At 40.2% G+C, this 23,566-nt stretch overlaps 1 protein-coding gene across 1 annotated transcript in view; it reads left to right on the forward strand.

Annotated features, from left to right (window-relative positions):
• pkp3b (plakophilin 3b) overlaps positions 1-23,566 on the forward strand; it is a 78,714-nt gene that overhangs the window by 45,470 nt on the left and 9,678 nt on the right. The window contains exons 3-11 of the mRNA XM_060911694.1: positions 153-781; positions 1,118-1,241; positions 5,129-5,333; positions 9,060-9,234; positions 14,687-14,804; positions 15,133-15,297; positions 15,463-15,645; positions 18,666-18,819; positions 19,598-19,793. Coding sequence (XP_060767677.1) covers positions 153-781; positions 1,118-1,241; positions 5,129-5,333; positions 9,060-9,234; positions 14,687-14,804; positions 15,133-15,297; positions 15,463-15,645; positions 18,666-18,819; positions 19,598-19,793 — 1,949 coding nt within the window. The remainder of the gene's footprint in view (positions 1-152; positions 782-1,117; positions 1,242-5,128; positions 5,334-9,059; positions 9,235-14,686; positions 14,805-15,132; positions 15,298-15,462; positions 15,646-18,665; positions 18,820-19,597; positions 19,794-23,566) is intronic.

Genomic DNA, 23,566 nt, shown 5'->3' on the forward strand with positions numbered 1-23,566 from the left:
TTTTCATTACAGTGAAACTTGTTGAATATCTTGTATGTGGTAATCTCACACGTGCTCCAGATGTTGTAGATAGACCTGAGATTAGGTTGAAAATCTCAGGAGTATTCCTTTTAAGTATTCATTGTCTCATCATTATAACGGTCTTGCTCTAGAACCCACGTTTGCATCGGGTTGCTGGAGATTTCTCCTCACGTTCAGCTGTGGAAATGAGCACGCAGCGCAGAGTCAGCCTTGGCACCCCCATGCCCGCTGTTGTGGGCCGCCCGTACAGATATCATGATGACGCCTACAATGGAGGGCATAATATTGGCCAGGTAAATCGAGTGGAGCAGGAAGCAGGTTTGCAGTTGATGCAAGGGCAACCTTCTCCCAGTGGCACCTGGGGAACTCTGGAGGGTATGACCACTTCTGAGCATCGCTCCTTCTACGGCCATAGCCCGTTGCCCACTGTGTCGCCTATGAGACGCAGCCTCAGTGGTACACTAGTGCATGACGGTATTGGCAGAGGATGGAAGGAGGCAGAGCTTGTTCATCAGTCTTCTTCCAAAGGCCCAGCCCACCGCACCCTGATGCGCATGAATAACCGGCAGATGCAGCAGCAGAGGATGGGCAACAACACTATTCAGTGGCAGCAGACATCCACTGGGGGCAACACCATGATGGTCGGAGGGCAGTATCCCAGTATGATGAAGCGAGCAGGATCAGTGCACAGCCTGAAGAGCGTCGGCCGAGGGGTGGATGTGTGTGATGCAGTGGCTGATGGCAGGGACATTCCTGGAGGGTGAGGTCCAGCAGCTTCTAGCGTAATTGAATCGTAATGTAATAATTATATGCTAACTTGCCAACAAAGAAAGGATTCAGTACTCTAATTGGCATTGTGCAAAGTTCATGATGCTAATTGGTAGCTACTAGCTTTCAGTTTTATCAACTCTTTGGTCAAACTGCTCAAGTATTAGCCATATAGCTTTCCCCATCATGTTGTAAATAACTACCTACTTATTTGGCCCTTAAACGTTAAAATAATGGAATAATGGAAACTGGACTGATCGTTGATGATTTCCCCATGACCTTTTCCATGATGTTTTTCCTGCTCTTCCTGTGTTTGTCCCATGGACAGACTCCACGGCCTGGACATGACGACTGCAGTCAGTTATCTCAGCTCAGCAGATGTTGCCATGCAAATGCTTGGAGCCGCCTACATTCAGCATCAGTGTTACCATAGTAATGACGCCAAGGATCTGGTAAATAAATCTTTGACGTATCGAAACACAACATTCAGTTAAACCAATAGACACTATTTTTTCCATGATATTCAGTATCCATATTGATACGGATGCCTCTTTCAGAGCTACATTACAGCCTTTTTGATAATACATTAAACATCACATCATATCTCCATATTCCACATCAGCTAATGCCACTGAATGGCACTTTCCATAAGAACAGAAGAAAAACTGTTGTATAAAATGGACATTAAATAAACAATAAATAAAACTTTTCACTCAAGCAACTGGAGATGATACTTCTAATACAAAATTATTCTTGTTAGAAATTGTATTTTTAATAGTAATATTTTCTTTCAAAACTGTGTTAAATTAATTATTAAAATGTGTAGATTGTCACTCTAGACATCACTAAGAGCTGTACAGAAAGCAGTTTTTCCAGTTGTGTGAAAAGAAATGAGCCATATCAGACAAACTGGTGCTCGTTGTTGGCACATTATCGCATGGGCATGAAACTGCATCTCTCTTGCTAAACAAATTGAGAGGAAGCAATACTTTAAAGGTACATTAGGTAAGGTTTGTGAAAAATAGGTCCATAACAGTTAACTGGGTAGAGTGAAGTATGTAGGCATATCAGATGCTCACTGGCCATGCTGTGAAAATTGTGCATGCAGACGCTCATCTAAGTTTCCAAATCTGTCATTGCTTAACTCTTGAATATTTTCTATTGTGAATACCATCAATTAAAAAGCTTATTATTTCTGCTTTCTAAAGAAATTTATCTCCTTAAGATCTGTTCAGTACTTTGGGAGTAACAGCAGGTTGAAGTTGGTACAACAGAGTAAAAACTCTGCTCATGTGATGTCGGGAAACCACCAGTGCTTTTGGAATCATGGGAAAGCGGTCAGGCGCGTGCTTTCTCTCTCCCCTCATTGGTTTCCAACTGGATTACTCATGAATATCAATCAGTTAACTTTTATAGGGATGTTCTCTAGCTCTCACTGTTTCTGATGAAGTATTCAGCAAAATTTTCCGTCAGCTAGTTTTGATGTTATGATTCACGGGAGACTTTGAGGTGAGTTTTCATAGCTTTACCTACTTATTTTTTTTCAAAGTCAAACCGATTCATGTAAATAAATGCCTGTTTTAGAATATAACTAGAGTTGTATTGATGAAAAATATTGAGATCTTGGTGGTCGGAATGATATTTTAAAAAACAGAAATCAGAAATGTGACTGTCCATTTAAATTAAGTTAATTGGAATTGTTTATTTGATGTGGCTCACAGTTTTTTCGAGGTTCGCCTTGAAAGCTGTGAAAATCAAAATAATCATTTTATATTCTTTAATATAAACACTAGTAGGCCCTACTTTTAAGAAGTACAAAGACCTACAGAGCACAAAGAGAGTATTAGAAATAATCTTTTATTACTTTTTTATTGAGTATACCGATTTAATGTTTTACCTAATTAGCATAATTAAATACAAATTTACATAATTCGTTTTTACTAAATGTTCTAACTTTTGTATTCAGTATACAACTGTCTGTGGCTGCCAATTTCCATGTAAATATCTTGGGGAAAAAATTATTGAGAGAGAACATTTGATCTCATTCGTTAATGAGGCCCATTTTGGACCATGTGATCCTAATACGTGATGTGTCAGTTTTCTAAAAAGTAAGCCGTTTTTTCAATCTTTTTGTAATAGCTCAAGAACAAAATAAACGTTTTAATTCTGTAAAATTCAGTTCTGAATTCAATGAGAGCAGTTTCAAGCAGTTTGGATTGAATTTGAATTTTCACCTGATATGCCTAGAATAATCTCTGAATGCTTTCTTTTTTAAGGGTGTATTCAGACCAGGATAGTTCGATAGTTCACTTGCTTTGGTCCGAACCAAATGTGGTTGTTTTTTTTTTTTTTTCCATTTTGGTGTGGTTCGCTTTCACACTGTACATTTTAGTAAGCTGGCCAAAATCTGTCAACAAAGCCACGCCTCAATTATATTTTGACCCCAGAATAGTATCTAGGTCATCGTAATAGATGAATTTCTTTTTTGCGTCGCTAGTACCGCCACTTTTTGAAAGAATGTCCCTGATTTTAATGTAGGTCTGACGGAGTTTCTTCACTTTTAGCCGACATTGTTCTGGGGAGCGCGTGAACCCCTTCTCCTTCATTTTCTCACTGAATACAGCAAACACGTCGGCATTTTTGTGTGTTCTCTCCAAAAGCTCAGATATGTGGACATCTGCCCATATATCCACAAGGGTACGCGTTTCTTCCTCGGCCCACGTTTGCCCCTACTCATTTTTTTGTACTCGCCTACCACTGGTGACTGAACGACTGTTGTAAGGTTCCCTTGACAACCGAAACAGTGTTTGCACTTTGCGGTGGAGTGTCAAGACTCTGTTTCCCATAATGCTCGACAAACGACGGAAGCTCCCGAGGTACAAAAAAGCAAAACTGTCGGATTAGGTCTGGTCTGTTTTCACACCGCCAAAATATCCGCACCAGGGTTCCTTTGGTCCGGACCGAGTCCGACCTTGCAGCTCGGTCTCGGTCCGCTTGTTTGGTCCGGACCAGAGTTCGGTGGTTTGTATTCAGACCAACCCAAAAGGTCCGGACCAAGGGAAATTTGGTTCGTTTGGTCCGGACCAAACAACGTAGGTGTGAATACGCCCTTAAATTATTATTCATTGAGCCCACCCATATGCACAGTTTCCAACCATGTACACATCTCATGGCAATTCTGTAATATTGACGTAGAATATATGGCTAAGATTTGCAATGTCAGAACTGTGGCAACAGACAATCCTGTTGGATGAGGAGCCACGCTATATCATGATTGGTCCGCATTACACTCGTGTGTTCCCGGGATGTAGTACTTTTGCTTTTCAGATGGATAATAACCTGCATGCTTCCGATGCATTGAATACAATTTTGGCTGGAGCACGTTGTCGTCTGGAATCGATCTCATACATATTGTACAAAAGCAAGATGGTTTAAAAAGAGGTATCATTACCAAGGACTGTTATGATTTCACTTTCAAGCACACTTGGATATTCAGCTGCTTGAAAGCCAAGTTACAACTCTATAAACATGCCACCTGTCCTGATAATGGTTGATAAGTTTGTGAAGAGGGTGTTGGAGATGTGTCTATGAAATGACTGACGAGGCCAATCTGAAGCCAAACAAACATCCCAGACTGGATGGCAGGTTTCCAGACTTTTCTTCTTCTACTACATAATGCACTTGTTCTGACACAATGGATTAAACTTTTTTTTTTTCTTTTAGCATTTCTACATAATTTTCCACACTGTACTTGTAAGAATTGAAGAAAATTTTTATTTCCTACCATGTATGTCTAATTTTTAATGTCAAATTTATTGATGCATAATTCAAAACTTTTAATTTTTTATTTTTGATGCTTTTTGAAAAAGAAAATAGCAACTTTTAATTGAAATATTATTAAATATGCAGAATTTTTTCCTTGACCTTCAAAACATTCCTTCCGAGGATTCTTTTTCAAACATATGTTCTATTGTTTAGCTTCAGACTCGAACGAAATGCATGGAATGCTTTCCGTGTGTCTGTAATCATAATCCAGAGACCCTGAGGGTGGAAAATGTTCCGTACCTCAGAGCACATGATGGCAAAAACTGGCCAAAACTTTCTTTTCATCTTTTTAATCTGCAGATGTTTGGCACTTTGGTTGTCATGTTGGACTGTGCTTTTCTGCAAGCATCCTACAGTTAGTGGCAAAGCAGGCATTTTGAAGTGAAGCGTTCAAACACCGCTTTTAGTACAGTAGACATTGGGAGAAACTCATGCTTGTGAAGTTTAGGCTTGTATAAATTTGGAAAAACTTTGTCCAATTTAAGCATCTCTGTATACTTGTCCGCATGCAAAGGTACGAAATCTGAAGGGGATCCCTGCACTAGTGCAGTTATACAGCAGTGAGAACCAGGAAGTGCAACGGTACGCTACAGGAGCCACACGCAACCTCATCTATGAGAACATGGAAAACAAGACGGCACTAATCGAGGCTGGTGGTATCAGCAAATTGGTCTCTGCATTGAAGGAGCTAGATGATGAGCTTCGCAAGAACGTTACAGGTATAACATATATTATGCATCGCAAAAAACTATATCTGAACAAGTGATAAATTTGCCCATGTTCAGGATAAGTAATATTTAACTTATTCCACGATATCAAGTCGTACATGAGCTGATGGCCAACGAGGCGTGTAGCACAGAGTTGGCTATAAGCCATGTATGATGAGATTGAGTGGAATAACTGTTTTATTCTATCCACATTGACTGGATTTTGAGAAAAGGAGCCTTTTTATTATTTTTTGCAAATTCGATAAATAAAAACTTCATACAAAACGTCTGACAAAATCATTTCCGCTTAGAATGTAAACAAACCAGCAAAATGACGGTTGCAATTTGTGAAAAATGCTGTAGTAATAATTATTGGGGAAAAAAAAATGTTCTTACCATCAAATACTTTTTATTCCATATTTTGTTGCTTTTTTTTATTTTTGGGGGGTTTTGTTTTTAAGTAGTTTTTATTTCGTCCTTGGTTGGTTCAGCAACACGCGCCGCCATTTTGTTGTTTTTTCTTTACACTGGTTTTTTTTTTTTTTTTTTTGGTGGTTGGCAAACCGACTTAAAGGTGCATTACTGCCACCGATTGGGCTGGAGTGTGGAACAGGAGATACTGGAAGGTGGGGGATCATATTCTCATCTCATCTCCTCTAGCCGCTTTATCCTTCTCCAGGGTTGCAGGCAAGCTGGAGCCTATCCCAGCTGACTACGGGCGAAAGGCGGGGTACACCCTGGACAAGTCGCCAGGTCATCACAGGGCTGACACATAGACACAGACAACCATTCACACTCACATTCACACCTACGGTCAATTTAGAGTCACCAGTTAACCTAACCTGCATGTCTTTGGACTGTGGGGGAAACCGGAGCACCCGGAGGAAACCCACGCGGACACAGGGAGAACATACCATACAAACTCCACACAGAAACGCCCTCGTCGGCCATGGGGCTCGAATCCGGACCTTCTTGCTGTGAGGCGACAGCACTAACCGCTACACCACCGCGCCGCCCGGGATTATATTCTTTTAGCTATTTCTGTTTCTTTTCAATACTTGATAACAAAGCCGCCATTTTGTTTTTCTCTACTCACGGTATATGAGCCGATATCCTAGTAGTAGTGTAGCCAGTCAGTGTGATTTGCTCATCCAGTGAATGTAGATCGAATAATTCTTATTATATGATTATTATAAATCACAAGTAAAATATTAGATTATTCTGCTTGTTTTTAGACACTACTACTCATTCATTTTGACTTTTGAATTCAATGTTGCTTTTATTTTATTTTCTTGAAATAAGGCTTAAGATTAGGTGGGGAAATCCAGATCTACCAGCAGAAGACAATGTCAAGCTTGAAATTAGTAACAAATGTCTAGAAATTGGCGGCACGGTGGTGTAGCTCCATCGCAGGAAGGTTCCCGGGTTTGAGCCCAGTGGCTGACAGGAGCCTTTCTATGTGGAGTTTGCATGTTCTCCTCGTGTCCGCGTGGGTTTCCTCTGGATGCTCAGTTTCCCCCACAGTTCAAAGACATGCAGGTTAGGCTAATTGGTGGCTCTAAATTGACTGCGTGAATGTGAGTGTTAGCCCTGCAATGATCTGGTGACTTGTCCAGGGTGTACCCCGCCTTTCGCGCATAGTCAGCTGGGAGAGGCTCCAGCTTGCCTGCGATCCTGCACAGGATATGCGGTTACGGATAATGAATGAAATGGATGGATGTCTAGAAATGGGTTTAATTATCCTATTTGGTTCATTGTAATCTTACAGTAGGAAGCAGTAGATAAATATAACTATATTCAAGATGTATTCACTTTTTTTTTTTTTAAAGGACCCATGGCATGGTGGTTTGTTGATGCTTTAAACGGGCTCGTGGAGGTTTCCGGATGTTATATCCGCAGCCTTTCTCGAAATGAACCCTCGGCACGTAGATATAGCCTCCTGGGAGAAAGCCCCATTTCAGCGCTTTTCCCAGTGCGTCGTTTTGCTAATGAGAAGCATGGAGGCGGGGGAGGGTGGAGGCGGGGGAGGGTGGGGGCGGGCCATGGGGGGAGGGGCTTGACCAAGCTGCGGGCATGAGTGAGAGTGTTCGGAGTGGTAGTTTACGAACGTATAATACCCTAGGCTTGAACACGCACTCCATAACCAAAGAGGATAGAAGCAGCAACTACAGCAACATATCGCTTATCCAACAGAAGACATGCATTGCGGAGCTCATAAGTTAGTCAATTTCCAGACTAAACTCAGTTTAACAGAGCATCCTGCATGCTTTTTGGTTTTGTAGCGCAGAGTACCTGGCTAACTGCAGGAAGCGGTCAGCTGCACAGCTAATGTAGCCATTGCAAGGCTAACGCACAGATTTTAAAACACGGCAAAACGACTTAACAGTTATACACTTACTTGTTCGGTGTTTGTGGCTGATGCGGCAGGGATGCTTGGTACGGACCCAGGCTTCAGTGACAGTTGATGTGCAAAACCTGCCCTGTACTGTCCCAAGTTGTGGAAACATTCCTCAGGAAAATGCTTCCGACAAACATACACCGTCTTAGGTAGACTCGACGGCGTATTATTGGAGTAAATAAAATTAAGCCACTGCGTCTTCAGGGGCTCTCCCGTCGGCAGTAAAAACAGACTCCTTTCTGTGTTGTCACATCCATGTACAGCGCAATTTCCATGTTTCGCTCGCTTAGGTGGTGCCATGTTGTTGTGTCCTCTATGGTCTCCTCACTACAAAATTGAAGTGACGTATCTATGGTGGCAACTTTTGAGCTGGGCGGGCAATCCATACAGTGGGTGGGAATCCACGGGGGGGGCGTGGGGATCATCTCCCTTGCTGACGTAGTAAAGGGAAGAGCCTATCAACGTGCCATTTTGACGCGCCATTCTCAAATGTTGACTAAGGGTGGGCATAGTTTGGTTTACACATTATGACATTTCTAGCCACTGGGGTGACTTAAGAAGGTCAGAGGAACTCATTTTAACGTTAAAAAACCTCAAAGTGAAAATTTCATGCCATGGGACCTTTAAATTAGGATTTCTGACATGCAGAATGTTCACTTATACTTTCACTGTTGCAGTGAGGATGAGCTCTAACTTCCTCCCTGATATGTTATCAGTCATTCCTGGCAAATCGCCATAGTGCAGCTACAGACTGCTATACAAAGTATAAATTGTCGTCACTCAAATTAAAAATGAATTGGAAGACTTAACCAGTGTAATTGAGTGTTCTAATAACTACAGCGAGGTTGAGGGGGTGTTTTTTAGTTTGGGTAGTAACCACAGGTGAACTTGCTGTAAGTAGAGCACTGAGTGTATCCTGAGAAAGGCAGAGGTGAGAGAGATACAGTGAGAAAGAGAGGCTGAGATTGTAAATAGTCAGACCGTTCTCTGGACTCGATCCAGTTTTGAGGTCCTGTGGGACTATCGCCATTTCCCTCCTGTAGGTCTCCTTTGTGCCTGGATAACCCCCCTTTTTCCACCCACCCACACAATAAACAGGGCTTAAAATTCTTTTGCTTCTTTGTTCTCAGTTGCCAGGTGATTTTAGCAAGATTTTATAGCCCGGTTTGTTGTCTGTTATGTGCAAATCCACTTATTGCCATTAAGGTTACCATATTGCAAGAATACAGCACAGTTAAAGTACAATGTTGGGGTGTGGCTATTTTATTTTATTTAACATAAATGTAATGCACAGACATGTTTCCTTAATTTGGGATTGAGCTTTTCTTTTCTCTTGGTAGGTATTTTGTGGAACTTGTCGTCTAAGGACAGTTTGAAGGAGAAGTTGGCGAGGGAGAGTCTAGCCGAGCTGACCGAGCGAGTGCTGATTCCTCTGTCAGGAGGTGGAGACTCTGGAGTTATCCAGCAGAGCCAGTCTGAAACAGACATATTCTACAACACTACAGGCTGTCTTAGGTACCCGCACAAACACGATATACAGCCGAGTGCAAATGTTTGCGTCCTTCTGGTGCCTGGTATACCTCTACATATTTTATATTTCACCTATAAAACTGCAATTTAATTTTATAGTGCATAAGATGGTCTTTGTTCACTATAAACTACTAAACTATAAAATGTGATTATCATAAAGGTTTTATTTAACCTGATTACAGGGTAATATAATGTTTGTAAGTTTGTAGTTCAGACTTTGAAAAATGATGTGCACTTTATCATCCAATGTTAAATCCGACATCACAAAAAGTACATGTTTATTTCTTTGGCATATTTTTAAAAACAGTAATAATAATTATCAAATTACATTTTGGTTTTTATATACATACAGTGGTGCTTGAAAGTTTGTGAACCCTTTAGAATTTTCTATATTTCTGCATAAATATGACCCAAAACATCCTCAGATTTTCACACAAGTCCTAAAAGTAGATAAAGAGAACCCAGTTAAACAAATGAGACAAAAATATGATACTTGGTCATTTATTTATTGAGGAAAATGATCCAATATTACATATCTGTGACTGGCAAAAGTATGTGAACCTCTAGGATTAGCAGTTAATTTGAAGGTGAAATTAGAGTCCGGTGTTTTCAATCAATTGGATGACAAATCAGGTGCGAGTGGGCACCCTGTTTTATTTAAAGAACAGGGACCTATCAAAGTCTGATCTTCACAACACATGTTTGTGGAAGTGTATCATGGCACGAACAAAGGAGATTTCTGAGGACCTCAGAAAAAGCGTTGTTGCTCATCAGGCTGGAAAAGGTTACAAAACCATCTCTAAAGAGTTTGGACTCCACCAATCCACAGTCAGACAGATTGTGTACAAATGGAGGAAATTCAAGACCATTGTTACCCTCTCCAGGAGTGGTCGACCAACAAAGATCACTCAAAGAGCAAGGCGTGTAATAGTTGGCGAGGTCACAAAGGACCCCAGGGTAACTTCTAAGCAACTGAAGGCCTCTCTCACATTGGCTAATGTTAATGTTCATGAGTCCACCATCAGGAGAACACTGAACAACAATGGTGTGCATGACAGGGTTGCAAGGAGAAAGCCACTGCTCTCCAAAAAAACTTGCTGCTTGTCTGCAGTTTGCTAAAGATCACATGGACAAGCCAGAAGGCTATTGGAAAAATGTTTTGTGGATGGCTGAGCCCAAAATTGAACAATTTGGTTTAAATGAGAAGCGTTAAGTTTGGAGAAAGGAAAACACTGCATTCCAGCATAACAACCTTATCCCATCTGTGAAACATGGTGGTGGTAGTATCATGGTTTGGGCCTGTTTTGCTGCATCTGGGCCAGGACGGCTTGCCATCATTGATGGAGCAATGAATTCTGAATTATACCAGGGAATTCTAAAGGAAAATGTCAGGACATCTGTCCACGAACTGAATTTCAAGAGAAGGTGGGTCATGCAGCAAGACAATGACCCTAAGCACACAAGTCGTTCTACCAAAGAATGGTTAAAGAAGAATAAAGTGAATGTTTTGGAATGGTCAAGTCAAAGTCCTGACCTTAATCCAATCAAAATGTTGTGGAAGGACCTGAAGTGAGCAGTTCATGTGAGGAAACCCACCAACATCCCAGAGCTGAAGCTGTTCTGTACGGAGGAACGGGCTAAAATTCCTCCAAGCCGGTGTGCAGGACTGATCAACAGACACCAGAAACATTTAGTTGCAGTTATTGCTGCACAAGGGGGTCACACCAGATGCTGAAAGCAAAGGTTCACATACTTTTGCCACTCACAGATATGTAATATTGGATCATTTTCCTCAATAAATAAATGACCAAGTATAATATTTTTGTCTCATTTGTTTAACTGGGTTTTCTTTATCTACTTTTAGGACTTGTGTGAAAATCTGAGGATGTTTTATGCCATATTTTTGCAGAAATACAGAAAATTCTAAAGGGTTCACAAACTTTTAAGCACCACTGTATGCAGCAGGGTCTGAAAGTTTGAGACCACACTGAAAATCTGGGATTTTTTTTTTTTTTTAACAGTAAAAACTGGAAAGATACAAAGTTTAAGAAACTTTTGGAAATAATTTGAAACAAAGAAAAGTTATGAAGTCTACAGTGAAGAAGAAATATTCAAGATTCTGCACGATTTCTCGGTCACTAGTCAAATTTATGACCTTGACAATGTTCGTTACTTTGTACAAAGTACCGAGTCGGATCTCTTCCATTGAAATGCGTGTTCAGACATGAGCACTCCAGTGGATTTAATCTAACATGGATCATCAAGGTTTACACAAATTTGTGCCGTCCATGCCAGCTTAAGTGCATGCTGTCATTAAAGCAAAAGAGGGACGTACCAAATATTAGGAAATTCTGAAATTCATGTAAATATTTCTAAAAGTCTACTTTTCACTTAAAGGGATCCTCCAGTGGATTTATTCTCAAACTTATTTTAAGTAAAAGTAGTTGCAGATTTCAAAAATCAAACGTTCATTTTTGGAGACCAAATAGTGTTCGATAACGATGAATTTTCTTTAAAATGCAAGATGGGCTTCCTGGGCGGCATGGTGGTGTAGTGGTTGGCGCTGTCACCTCACAGCAAGAAGGTCCGGGTTCGAGCCCTGTGGCCGGCGAGGGCCTTTCTGTGCGGAGTTTGCATGTTCTCCCCGTGTCCGCATGGGTTTCCTCCGGGTGCTCCGGTTTCCCCCACAGTCCAAAGACATGCAGGTTAGGTTAACTGGTGACTCTAAATTGACCGTAGGTGTGAATGTGAGTGTGAATGGTTGTCTGTGTCTATGTGTCAGCCCTGTGATGACCTGGCGACTTGTCCAGGGTGTACCCCGCCTTTCGCCCGTAGTCAGCTGGGATAGACTCCAGCTTGCCTGTGACCCTGTAGGACAGGATAAAGCGGCTAGAGATGATGAGATGAGATGAGATGGGCTTCCTGCGGTGGTGACACATGTGATGTCAGGTAGTGGCCGCTTGGAGCAGCTCAGCTGTTTATATTCTCTGTTTACATTGTAGTTTTACAAGTATTTTACCGAATTTATCAGTTTTTAAATAAGTATGTCTCGTTGTATAGCATATAAATGCCACAGTGATGCTAAAAAGAAAGCACAAGCTGGAACTAGACTGCATTTCCACAGAGAAAAAGCAAAGTGTGCTTACTCAGCTGTAGCAGAGGGTCACCAACAGAAACTGGATCAGACATGAGACCTCACACTGCAAAAGCTTTTCTTTTTTTCTCTTCTCACATGATCTACATTGTATGTGTGCTCTAAAATCTCGGTTTAAAATGGCTCAACTTGCAGCGCGACATGATACTTCAATCTAAAATTGTATTTTATTTTATTTTTTTTTACATGATCTACATGGCACTGGGTAGATTAAGAGCGCTGCGAGTTGAGCCATTTTAAACCAAGATTTTAGAGCGTGCAGCCACATACACTTTGCCACAAACACTACACACACTTTGTCGCACACACTTAATGTAGATCATGTGAAAAAAAAGCTTTTGCAGTGTGAGGTCTCGTGTCTGATCCAGTTTCTGTTGGTGACCCTCTGCGACAGCTGAGTAAGCACACTTTACTTTTTCTCTGTGGAAATGCAGTCTAGTTCCAGCTTGTGCATTTTTTTTTTTTTTTTTTTTTTTTTTTTTAGCATCACTGTGGCATTTATATGCTATACAATGAGACATACTTATTTAAAAACTGATAAATTCAGTAAAAATACTTGTAAAACGAGCAAAACTACAATGTAAACAGAGAATATAAACATCTGAGCTGCTCTAAGCGACCACTACCGACGTCATCACATGCGTCACTACCGCAGGAGGCCCATCTGGCATTTTCAAGAAAAATTAATTTTCTATAAAGTGGCTAGAGATAATGAGATGAGATAAGAATGAGACTATTTAAAGATTTTTTTGGTGCTTTTTTCACCTTTATTGGATAGGACAGTGTAGAGACAGGAAATGAGCAGGAGAGAGAGACAGGGAGGGATCGGGAAATGACCTCGGGCTGGAATCGAACCCGGGTCCCCGGATTTATGGTATGGCGCCTTATCCACCTGAGCCACGACGCCCCCGAGAATGAGACTATTTGGTTTACGAAACTGAAAGTGATTTTTGAAATCTGTGACTACTTAAAATAAATTTGAGAATAAATCAGCTGGAGGATCCCTTTAAGTTTTTATGCTGATTGTTAAATTAGGGGGGAAAATGTTAAATTGAACCATTTTCATGAGATACACTACCGTTCAAAAGTTTGGGGTCACCCAGACAATTTTGTGTTTTCCATGTAAAGTCACACTTTTATTTCCTACCATAAGTTGTAAAATGAATAGAAAATATAGTCAAGACATTTTTCTGGCCATTTTGAGCATTTAATCGACCCCACAAATGTGATGCTCCAGAAACTCAATCTGCTCAAAGGAAGGTCAGTTTTATAGCTTCTCTAAAGAGCTAAACTGTTTTCAGCTGTGCTAACATGATTGTACAAGGGTTTTCTAATCATCCATTAGCCTTCTGAGGCAATGAGCAAACACATTGTACCATTAGAACACTGGAGTGAGAGTTGCTGGAAATGGGCCTCTATACACCTATGGAGATATTGCACCAAAAACCAGACATTTGCAGCTAGAATAGTCATTTACCACATTAGCAATGTATAGAGTGGATTTCTGATTAGTTTAATGTGATCTTCATTGAAAAGAACAGTGCTTTTCTTTCAAAAATAAGGACATTTCAAAGTGACCCCAAACTTTTGAACGGTAGTGTATTTTCACTAGAATTTTTGGGTCCACAGTGTACACATCTGAAGAGGAATCCAGGAAGTAACTGCAGTGTAGTAATTTCAGATGTATTGCATAAAGCTTCCACAAAAACCGAACATCCACAGCTGAAAACCATCCTCCGAGCACTTAGCTTGGACAGCTGATCGTGTGTGTGAACAAGATCAACATGAATAGGCAATATTTAAAAGATCCACATGCAAAACATGCTAATTTCAATTCATATACATGAAGTTATGTGCATTGCATTACTTGAATCCTGCTCTCTCAGATCCTCTAGCCATAATCTCCTTGCTGTTCCTCGCACTAGACTCTCTACCCTCGGTGGCAGGTCCTTCAGCGCCATGGCCCCCAAGCTCTGGAATTCCCTTCCTCAACCCCTCCGTGACCGTTCTTCCCTTCCTTTCTTCAAATCTCATCTCAAAACCTTTGTTTCATGAACACTTCTCTTCCACCACTGCATAAACTCACCACTCTTTAGCAACTTTTTTTTTTGTGGTGTTTTCTTTAACCTATGTAAACTTGAGTTTGAGAGAAGCACTATATAAATGTAACTTTTATTATTATTATTGAAAAACACAACCACCACTGAACTACTGTGCACAGTCAAGGCACTTACTGTATGCGTTGTAAATACGGTATCCTGTCTTCTTCCCTCCCCTCATTAGAAACCTGAGCTCGGTGAATGGGAGGACCAGGCAGCAGATGAGAGACACTCGTGGCCTTGTGGACTCTCTCGTAGGATACGTACAGAACTCTCTGCAGGAGGGCAAGGTTGAGGACAAGGTTAGCTTTGAGAATCGGAGAGTATGACGAAAGTGTTGAATGTGCTTGAGTTACGACTTCTAAGAGAAAAGTCTTTCAAGAATGTAACTTCTTGAAACTAATAGTGTAGCTAATAGTACACCTGTTTTTATGTGACCTAATGAGAAAAAGAAAAGGATAGCTATGAACAAAAAATTAAAACAATATAAAAATTAGTTTTAAAATGTGTATAAAGTCCAAGCATTTTAAAAAATGTTGGAGAAAATAGTAAATTCAGAGTAAAAAAAAAAAAAAAAAAATCACGTCAAGGCGTTTCAAACTCTCTCTGTGGGGTTCCCTCATAATTCAGGGTGTAGAGAACTGTGTATGTGTCCTGAGAAACCTGTCCTACCAGCTGTACTCGGAGATCCCCACATCAGTGCAGCAGCGTCTGGAGGGTCCAACACGAGCCCAGGGCACACAACGCAGAGACGCCATCGGCTGCTTCACTCCACAGAGCAAGAAGACCAAGGATGTGAGACCTCCATTTAGGAAAAAAAAACCCACCAAATTGAAAAATGCAAATGTTGCTTAATGAAAGATTAGAGTTTAATTATTTGTGAATATGTTCATTTATACAAGTCTATATGAGCACTTTTAATTAAAAATTTTCCACCTCATGGTTATTTCTGCTTTGCAGAAATGGAACCACGAACTGTCCACGTTGTCCGAGGTAGCTCGAGTACCAAAGGGAGCTGAGTGGATTTGGCATCCTCAGATCGTTGGGTTGTACAACCAAGTGCTGCAAAACTATGAGATGAACAACACTACCCGTGAGGCTACACTTGGGGCCTTACAAAACATTACAGCAGGGGAAGGCCGGGTCAGTCATCACTCCTCAGCTTACCCACAATCTCTGAAATATCTTCTGATTGCTAAGACTTCACTTCTGCACATCCCAGTTACTGTTTAACACACTAATGTCTCATGAAAAATCAACCCTGAACAACTTGTATAGTAGTCTTTTTATAATTGACACGTAGTGTCCAGTTTTATGAAATTGAGGATGGGTCCCCCCCCCCATTGTTTAACAGTTTGCTATCTCATCTCATTATCTCTAGCCGCTTTATCCTTCTACAGGGTCGCAGGCAAGCTGGAGCCTATCCCAGCTGACTACAGGCGAAAGGCGGGGTACACCCTGGACAAGTCGCCAGGTCATCACAGGGCTGACACATAGACACAGACAACCATTCACACTCACATTCACACCTACGGTCAATTTAGAGTCACCAGTTAACCTAACCTGCATGTCTTTGGACTGTGGGGGAAACCGGAGCACCTGGAGGAAACCCACGCGGACACGGGGAGAACATGCAAACTCCACACAGAAAGGCCCTCGCCGGCCCCGGGGCTCGAACCCGGACCTTCTTGCTGTGAGGCGACAGCGCTAACCACTACACCACCGTGCCGCCCACAGTTTGCTATGTTACACACAATGCTGCTCAGCTACCTGCTGATAATGATGCAGGTGGGAATTGGCCCTTGTTTCATCTGCCAATAAAGAGACTGATGCAGCAGCACTTTAGTTTTTTAATTTGTTCAGCGCGCTCACCTCCTGATCTGTGGACTGCTTAAACAGATCAGCTTCCAAAGATTCAATACTGCCATCAGAGCCATCACGCTTGTCATCTTGTAGATCACTAATAAGCTGGATCGTGTCTTTGCTGTAACTCGGCATAAGTGTGTGGTGTAGCTACATTGCATTCTGGGATTTTCAATCCAGTTTTTGCTCTCTCCACTACATCTGTGTTGGATTTCTGATTAATATGGCATTGAATGCCACTGGAAAATGGTGAGTGAGAAATAAAGTGCTGGTTGTTTGTTTGTTTGTTTGTTTTTTAAATCACTAACATCAAAACCCGGGTGGCACGGTGGTGTAGTGGTTAGCGCTGTCGCCTCACAGCAAGAAGGTCCGGGTTCGAGCCCCGTGGCCGGCGAGGGCCTTTCTGTGTGGAGTTTGCATGTTCTCCCCGTGTCCGCGTGGGTTTCCTCCGGGTGCTCCGGTTTCCCCCACAGTCCAAAGACATGCAGGTTAGGTTAACTGGTGACTCTAAATTGACCGTAGGTGTGAATGTGAGTGTGAATGGTTGTCTATGTCTATGTGTCAGCCCTGTGATGACCTGGCGACTTGTCCAGGGTGTACCCCGCCTTTCGCCCGTAGTCAGCTGGGATAGGCTCCAGCTTGCCTGCGACCCTGTAGAACAGGATAAAGCAGCTAGAGATAATGAGATGAGATGAGACATCAAAACCCAGAGGGGAACCGTGAGAGCGTTCTAGGCTTTCAGAGAAGCCCCACACATATCAGCATTTCAAGTGTTTATATTTAATTTCTTTCATTCTTTAATGTCTTTCATAATTTCATTATAATTATTTTCTTCTGATTCTAATTTGGCCTCATGTTCTATCAAATTTTCTTCAGGAATGAAAGGGCTACTGTCCTGAAAACATTAAAATCAAGTTATCCAATGAGATGGGGTTTTTTTTTTTTTTTTGGTCTCTTGGCTGAGAAGAGTTTAGAGCTGGCTAAACTCTTTTTTGGTTAGGACTTCATTGCTGAGACAGAAGGCTATGGCAATGTATGTTTATGTAGGAAGTGACAGATTAATTAACCAGTCAGATTTTGATTTATTATAGTGGGCAGGACCAAAAATTTATCACCCTTGGCCTTCTCTAAGGCCAATGCGAACTTGCTCGCAAGCTGGCGCTGTCAGCGCAGCAGTGAAGTCACCTTCCAGCCAGTGTAGTATTCATCAGTAGTGTTGGCGAATGCTAATAAAGCGGTTAAGCCAGTGCTATTGAGCGCAAGTAGCACAGGCTAACGACCGAGAAACTAAGATTTCTGTCTCCAGACTCTTCTCCTACGCACGCTCGCCACAGTATTTTTCACTCAGACTTAAGTATTCGTTTCCCTATGTAATTTACTTAGTTACGTTTAAAATCAACACTGACAACTACACACAACAGAGCGACCTGGCAGCCTGTCACTAATCCTTGCAAAATCCTTTGCCCTGTTGCTTTTTTGGTGTGTCTGGCTAAGTTTTGGCTGAGCTCAACTCCCAGCTCTAATAGTAACAGTTCGCCACCATCAAAACCTGACCATTAACCCTGAAGTTTGAGATTTTTCTATTAAACGCTATTGTTACTGTGCTACCAGTGTCTCCCTGTGACACCAGCATGGCATACAACTACCAGCCTCTCATGGAAATTATAAAAATACAACTCCAATGATGCTTTTCTGCTCACCGCAGTTGTCCAGTGAGATTGAGTTTTAGCCCAAACCAATCTGTCCGGTCTCCTCTGACCTCCTTCAACATCAGGGGAGAACTGCCTCTCACTGGAGATACAGTATATATATTTTAAACACCGTTTTGTGTAAACTGTACAGACCTCCTTTTGTCATGGAATAGTTGTTAATTGGATAAGCTGGATAATGTTAGGTGAAAAATAAGACACAAGTGGTCCTATGTCTACTAGCAAGACTTCTTGGAACGCTCTGTGAAAGCAAAAAAGGATATTCTGTGTACAAAATAAAGTCTTCATAACGTTTGAGGAATTTTCGACAACGTCTTGAGGACGTCATTTTATTGAGAGGGAAACTTTAGGCTGAAATTGGTCAAAAAGTGAGTATTACCTGCTTTCCCCAAAGTTTTTGCAGTCCTCCTCCCTTGCAATTCACTTCCATTATTTTTATGGCTTTTCTCAGTCTATCATTTACTTCTTATCTCTAAATCTCCTTCACTTGTATTTACTTCCTCCTCTGAGAAAGTTACCCTCTTAAGATTCCATTCCTAAAAATTCTGTCTTTCTGATCTCGTCTCTCATCTCTCGATCTCTATCTCCCAGTGGGCGTCGGTGTTGAGTCGGGTAGCCCTGGAACAGGAACGGATGTTACCTGTGATTCTGGATCAGCTGAGAACCCCAACAGATGCTGAGCTGCGTTCTCTCACCGGCCTGTTGAGAAATCTGTCCCGGCACTCCAGGGACAAGTCAGATATGGGTCAGTGCCAGGCACCAGTGGACATGCTAAATTCCTGTGGAGATTAAGAGCTGTGATTTTGTTTGGCTCGGTTACACACTCTTGCAACAAAGCTATCCTTTAAAAGTTCCTTTTCCTTCACCTTCAACACAGGAAATGACCTTTTGTTGTACAAAACAGAATAAGGTGACCATGACCAATTTTTCCTTTTTTTTTTTTTTTAAAACAATTGAGACCAGCCTTGTTTTGTCGACATATTTTCTCTCTCTCGCTCTCTCTCTCTCTCCTGTTTTTCGCTGAGAGTTTTGGAGGTTTTACTCAGAGTTCTGCAATGTGCTTATTACACAATTCTGCACTCAAACAGCCAAACTGGTTGCTTTTTTTTTCTTTTTATTTACTCAAAACCACATGCTGGAAATGTTGCATTACACAAGCACAGAACCGCCACATCAAATTGAGCCATTCTGGGATTTTAAATCCTGCCCTTTCTCATTCTGACTCAAATATAATCAGAACGTTTTCCACGGAACTCCATCTTTTACAACTCAGCTCCACACCATTTTCTCTCTCTCTCTCTCTCTCTCTCTCTCTCTTCTTTCTTGTGTCTAAATTCTGTTATTTTACTTTCCTCATTGTTGTTCAGTACAGTATCTCCACCCATACTTTCTCTCTGGCTGCAGTGTCTTGCCTCCCCAACGTTTTGTTACACTCTCTTCTAGTTTACCAGTGGAATTTCTTCCTCATCTGTCACCACCACTGACCTAACATTGATTTTTTTTTTCTCTATCTCCTACTATAGCTACAAAAGTGGTGAATGTTCTTGTTCCCAAGCTGCCTAGTGATGGACATCAGAAAGAGCCATCCAGCGATGTGGTCGTCAACATCTGCGGTATTCTCAATAACCTGGTCATGGCGAGTTCACTGGCTGCAAGAGATGTGACTTATTTTGATGGAGTGCCCAAACTGATTGGAATCAAGACATCTCATGACAACAGGTAGAGAAGATAAGCTAGTCTGTCTTTCAGAGCATACCCTAATTGAAATAACATTAATTATGAATAATCTTATCTTCTGGAAGGCATGTGTTTTAGATTTAGTTGTGGACATGACTACAAAAGTTAAAACTTGCCCACATGTGGGTAAAATTTGGCACTTTTTGTAGCTTGATGTGTAAACTGCAGTTTCTGTATACAGTACCAGTCAAAAGTTTGTACACCCTACTCATTCATCGTGGGTTTTTTTTTTCCTGTATTTTGACTATTTTCTACATTTGTAGAACAATACTGAAGACATAAAAACTGAAATAACATATGGAACATATGTGGTAAAGTGTTTTAAAAAAAAAAAGTTTCATGTTTTAGATTCTTCAAAGCAGCCACTGTTAACCTTGATGATGCTTTGCACACTTGGCATTATCTTAACCAGCTTCATGAGAGTGCTTTTCAATTAACAGGTGCCTCGTTAATAGTTAGTGGATTAATTTCTTGCCTTGCCTTCTTAATGCATTTGAGATCAAATAGTAAATAATAAAAATACAGTAAATGGCCCTATTCCATCCACAGCTGTAGTAATCCATATTATGTCAAGAACTGCTCAACGAAGTAAAAAGAGAGAACATCCATCATTACTTTGACACGAAGTGTCTTTTTAGTTAATAAAAATGAAGACAAACCATTAAATTAGGTGTGTCCAAACTTTTGGCCAAATGTGATGACGTAGCCTACAGCTGGTGTGAAATAACCAGTCTAAAAAGCGACAGAGTTGAAAATAGGCAAGTAGTTCAGAAGGGGGGGAACAAAAAAGAGAAGCTTCAAGTAAAAGTGGTGGACAGGTTGTATGAATCAGATAATGAGCTGATGTTTTGTCCATTTTTTGTGTTTATGGGCAGAGCAACATATCAAGTAAAAACAGATTGTTTATAGTTAATACAGAGAGTGAATGTAGTACACGTACAGTACCAGCCAAAACTTTGGACACACTTACTCGTTACTGTGAATGAATAAGTGTGTCCAAACTTTTGATTGGTACTGTTTTAATTATGCAATTGCTTATTTTAACATGCATGGTGCAATGATCTGACAATTAATAATGAATAACTAATTAATTGCTCTTATGAACATAAGATCATACCTTGTTAAATTGAAGGTGGTTAGTTCATTATGTTAACTAGCTATAAATTTGAAAACAACTAGCCACAGCTACAAAGTTCATACCAAGCCCTGGTCATGACAAAACAAAATTCCCCATTTGTGTGTTTCATTTCCCTTAGCAAAAAGAAGTTTATTCAAGTGTACTATGAGTATACTTATTTTTTACTAAAACTGCAGAAGTATACTTGAAGTTGACTTTTTATAAACTATATTTTATATACTTAAGAATAGTATAGTGAAGTATACTTGGCTTATACTGAAAAGTATAAATAAAAGTCTAAGACTAAGTACATTAATACTAAGACTTATACTTTAATACTAAAACGTATACTTTAGTATACTTTTCACGTTTTTCTGCCACTAAGTACCAATACTTAGTATATCTTGCTCCAAGTGCATAATAAGGTCAAGTCATTGACTCATGCTTAACATTTAATTTATATATTAATATAATATAATGCTGGAGTTTAAAACTTTACAGTATATAGTATGTGTGCTCAATTGCATTATCTTTATGTACCTTAAAATCATACACAAAAACAGAAAAACTTTTGACTTGACTTTATTGATCAATTTCTCCAGTAAGGAAGGACTTGATTTCATAGGTCTTTATTTTTGAAATGTTTGAAAATATATCAAACTTGTTTTCAACATTCTGTCTTGTGATTTTGTAAATGCATCACACTCTTGTGTACATACAGTATGAGTAAACTTTAAGAATACATTAAGGAGTATATTTCCAGTATATAAATAGTAAGCTACAAGTAATATGCCAAGCAAACTTAAAGTATAACAAGTAAACTAGTGAAATAACCAACATTTATAACAGTATACTTAAAGTATACAATAATAAACTAAAAATAGGGACTTGAAGTATGTAACTAAGGGGCGTTGTGGCTCAGTCAACTAAAGCGCCATACCATAAATCTGGGGACCTGGGTTCGATTCCAACCCAAGGTCATTTCCTGATCCCTCTCCTGCTCATTTCCTCTCTCTACACTGTCCTATCCAATAAAGGTGAAAAAAGCCCAAAAAAAGAAGTATATCAATAAGTGTGCTTGTGGTATACTTTAAGCATACGAGAGGGATATACCAAGTATATAGATGAGTGGACTTGTTGTATACTTTAAAGTGTACTTTTGCAAACTTAAAATGAACTTTAAAGTATACTTTTATAAACTTGAAATGTTCCAATTTAGTCTGAAAAAGTATTAAATTTGTATACTTTCTAGTACACTAAAAGTACATGGTCTGTAGTATACTTGCTATACTTGTACTCCTACTGAAGCATACTTAATAAAATGAACTTTAAGTATACTACTTTTTGCTAAGGGTTGCCCCTGTGTTTATTTCGTAAGGGGCATAACCATAGCATAGCTGGTCACTGGCATGACCAGCATAATGTATACTGGTTGGAAGCAAGAAACCAGCAAAACAAGCTTTAAAAACAGATTTGACCAGTTAAAAAAAAATCATTCGGCTCTAAACTGTTTTATTTTCAGTGGAAAAACGAATAAGGTGGAAAGGGTTCTTTCTTTTTTTTTTTAAGTTCATGTTGGTGTTGGGTGTTGGTCTGCTCTCCTGTTTTAATTGGAGTCTCTCCTCCTAACTAGTAGAATCGTAGAGTTTAGCAAAACCAGATCGACAACATTACCTGCTAACTTTGACATCCAAAAAATGTTAACAGGGTACCAATGCTAGCAAGCAAAAGCAAATGGCTAAACTCAAGCTCAGTATTTACAAATTACTTTCGATATGCAAGCTCCAATGATGTGTATGTTAATGACAAATCACTGTGAAGAAAATGTGTGTACTTGATTATATGGCCAAAAGTTTGTGAACACCTTCCCATAACACACATGCTTTTAAAACATCCTGTTTCAGATTTGATCCCCCCCCAATTAGGGTTATGACTGTGAAAGTGTTTTCAAAATTTCTACTTTCCTGATGTTGCATTTGGTGAACTTTTACTCATATATTACTTTTTTGAAGTTATTTTTATTGGGTCATGCAAAAACCTCCCACACCCAACATCACCTCACTTTTGATAAATACATGTACAACCCCTTGCAAAAAATATGGAATCACTACTCTTGGAGGATGTTCATTCAGCTGTTTTACTTTGTAGCAAAAAAAACAAATCGGAGACATGACACAAAATTGTTTTATTTAACAGCTGAACATTCTGGCTTTGTAAAATATACCTCAAATTATATGAAATTGTTGTAATTAATGGCACATTTTTTTAAAGATCAAGTAGAAGAAAAAATTATGGAATCACTCAATGATGAGGAAAAAATTATAGAATCAAGCTATAACTTGCATTTCTAAAACAAATATCCGCACAAGCCTAAATGTGCAAATTAGTCTGCAGTTAAGAGACTGCTTGTAGACCTGAATGAGCTGTTGCACCTGGCTGATTGACCGAAAACATGGCCCCAACAAGAGAGCTGTCAGTTGAAACAATGGAAAGGATTATAAAACTCCTTAAAGAAGGTAATTCAACACGGAGTGTGGTAAAAGATGTTGGTTGTTTCCAGTCAGCTGTGTCTAAAATTTGGAGCAAGTACAAACAAAATGGGAAAGTTGTAAAAGGGAAACATACGGGTAGATCAAAG

The sequence above is a fragment of the Neoarius graeffei genome, chromosome 27 (assembly GCF_027579695.1).
Source record: "Neoarius graeffei isolate fNeoGra1 chromosome 27, fNeoGra1.pri, whole genome shotgun sequence".
Lineage (NCBI taxonomy): Eukaryota > Metazoa > Chordata > Actinopteri > Siluriformes > Ariidae > Neoarius > Neoarius graeffei.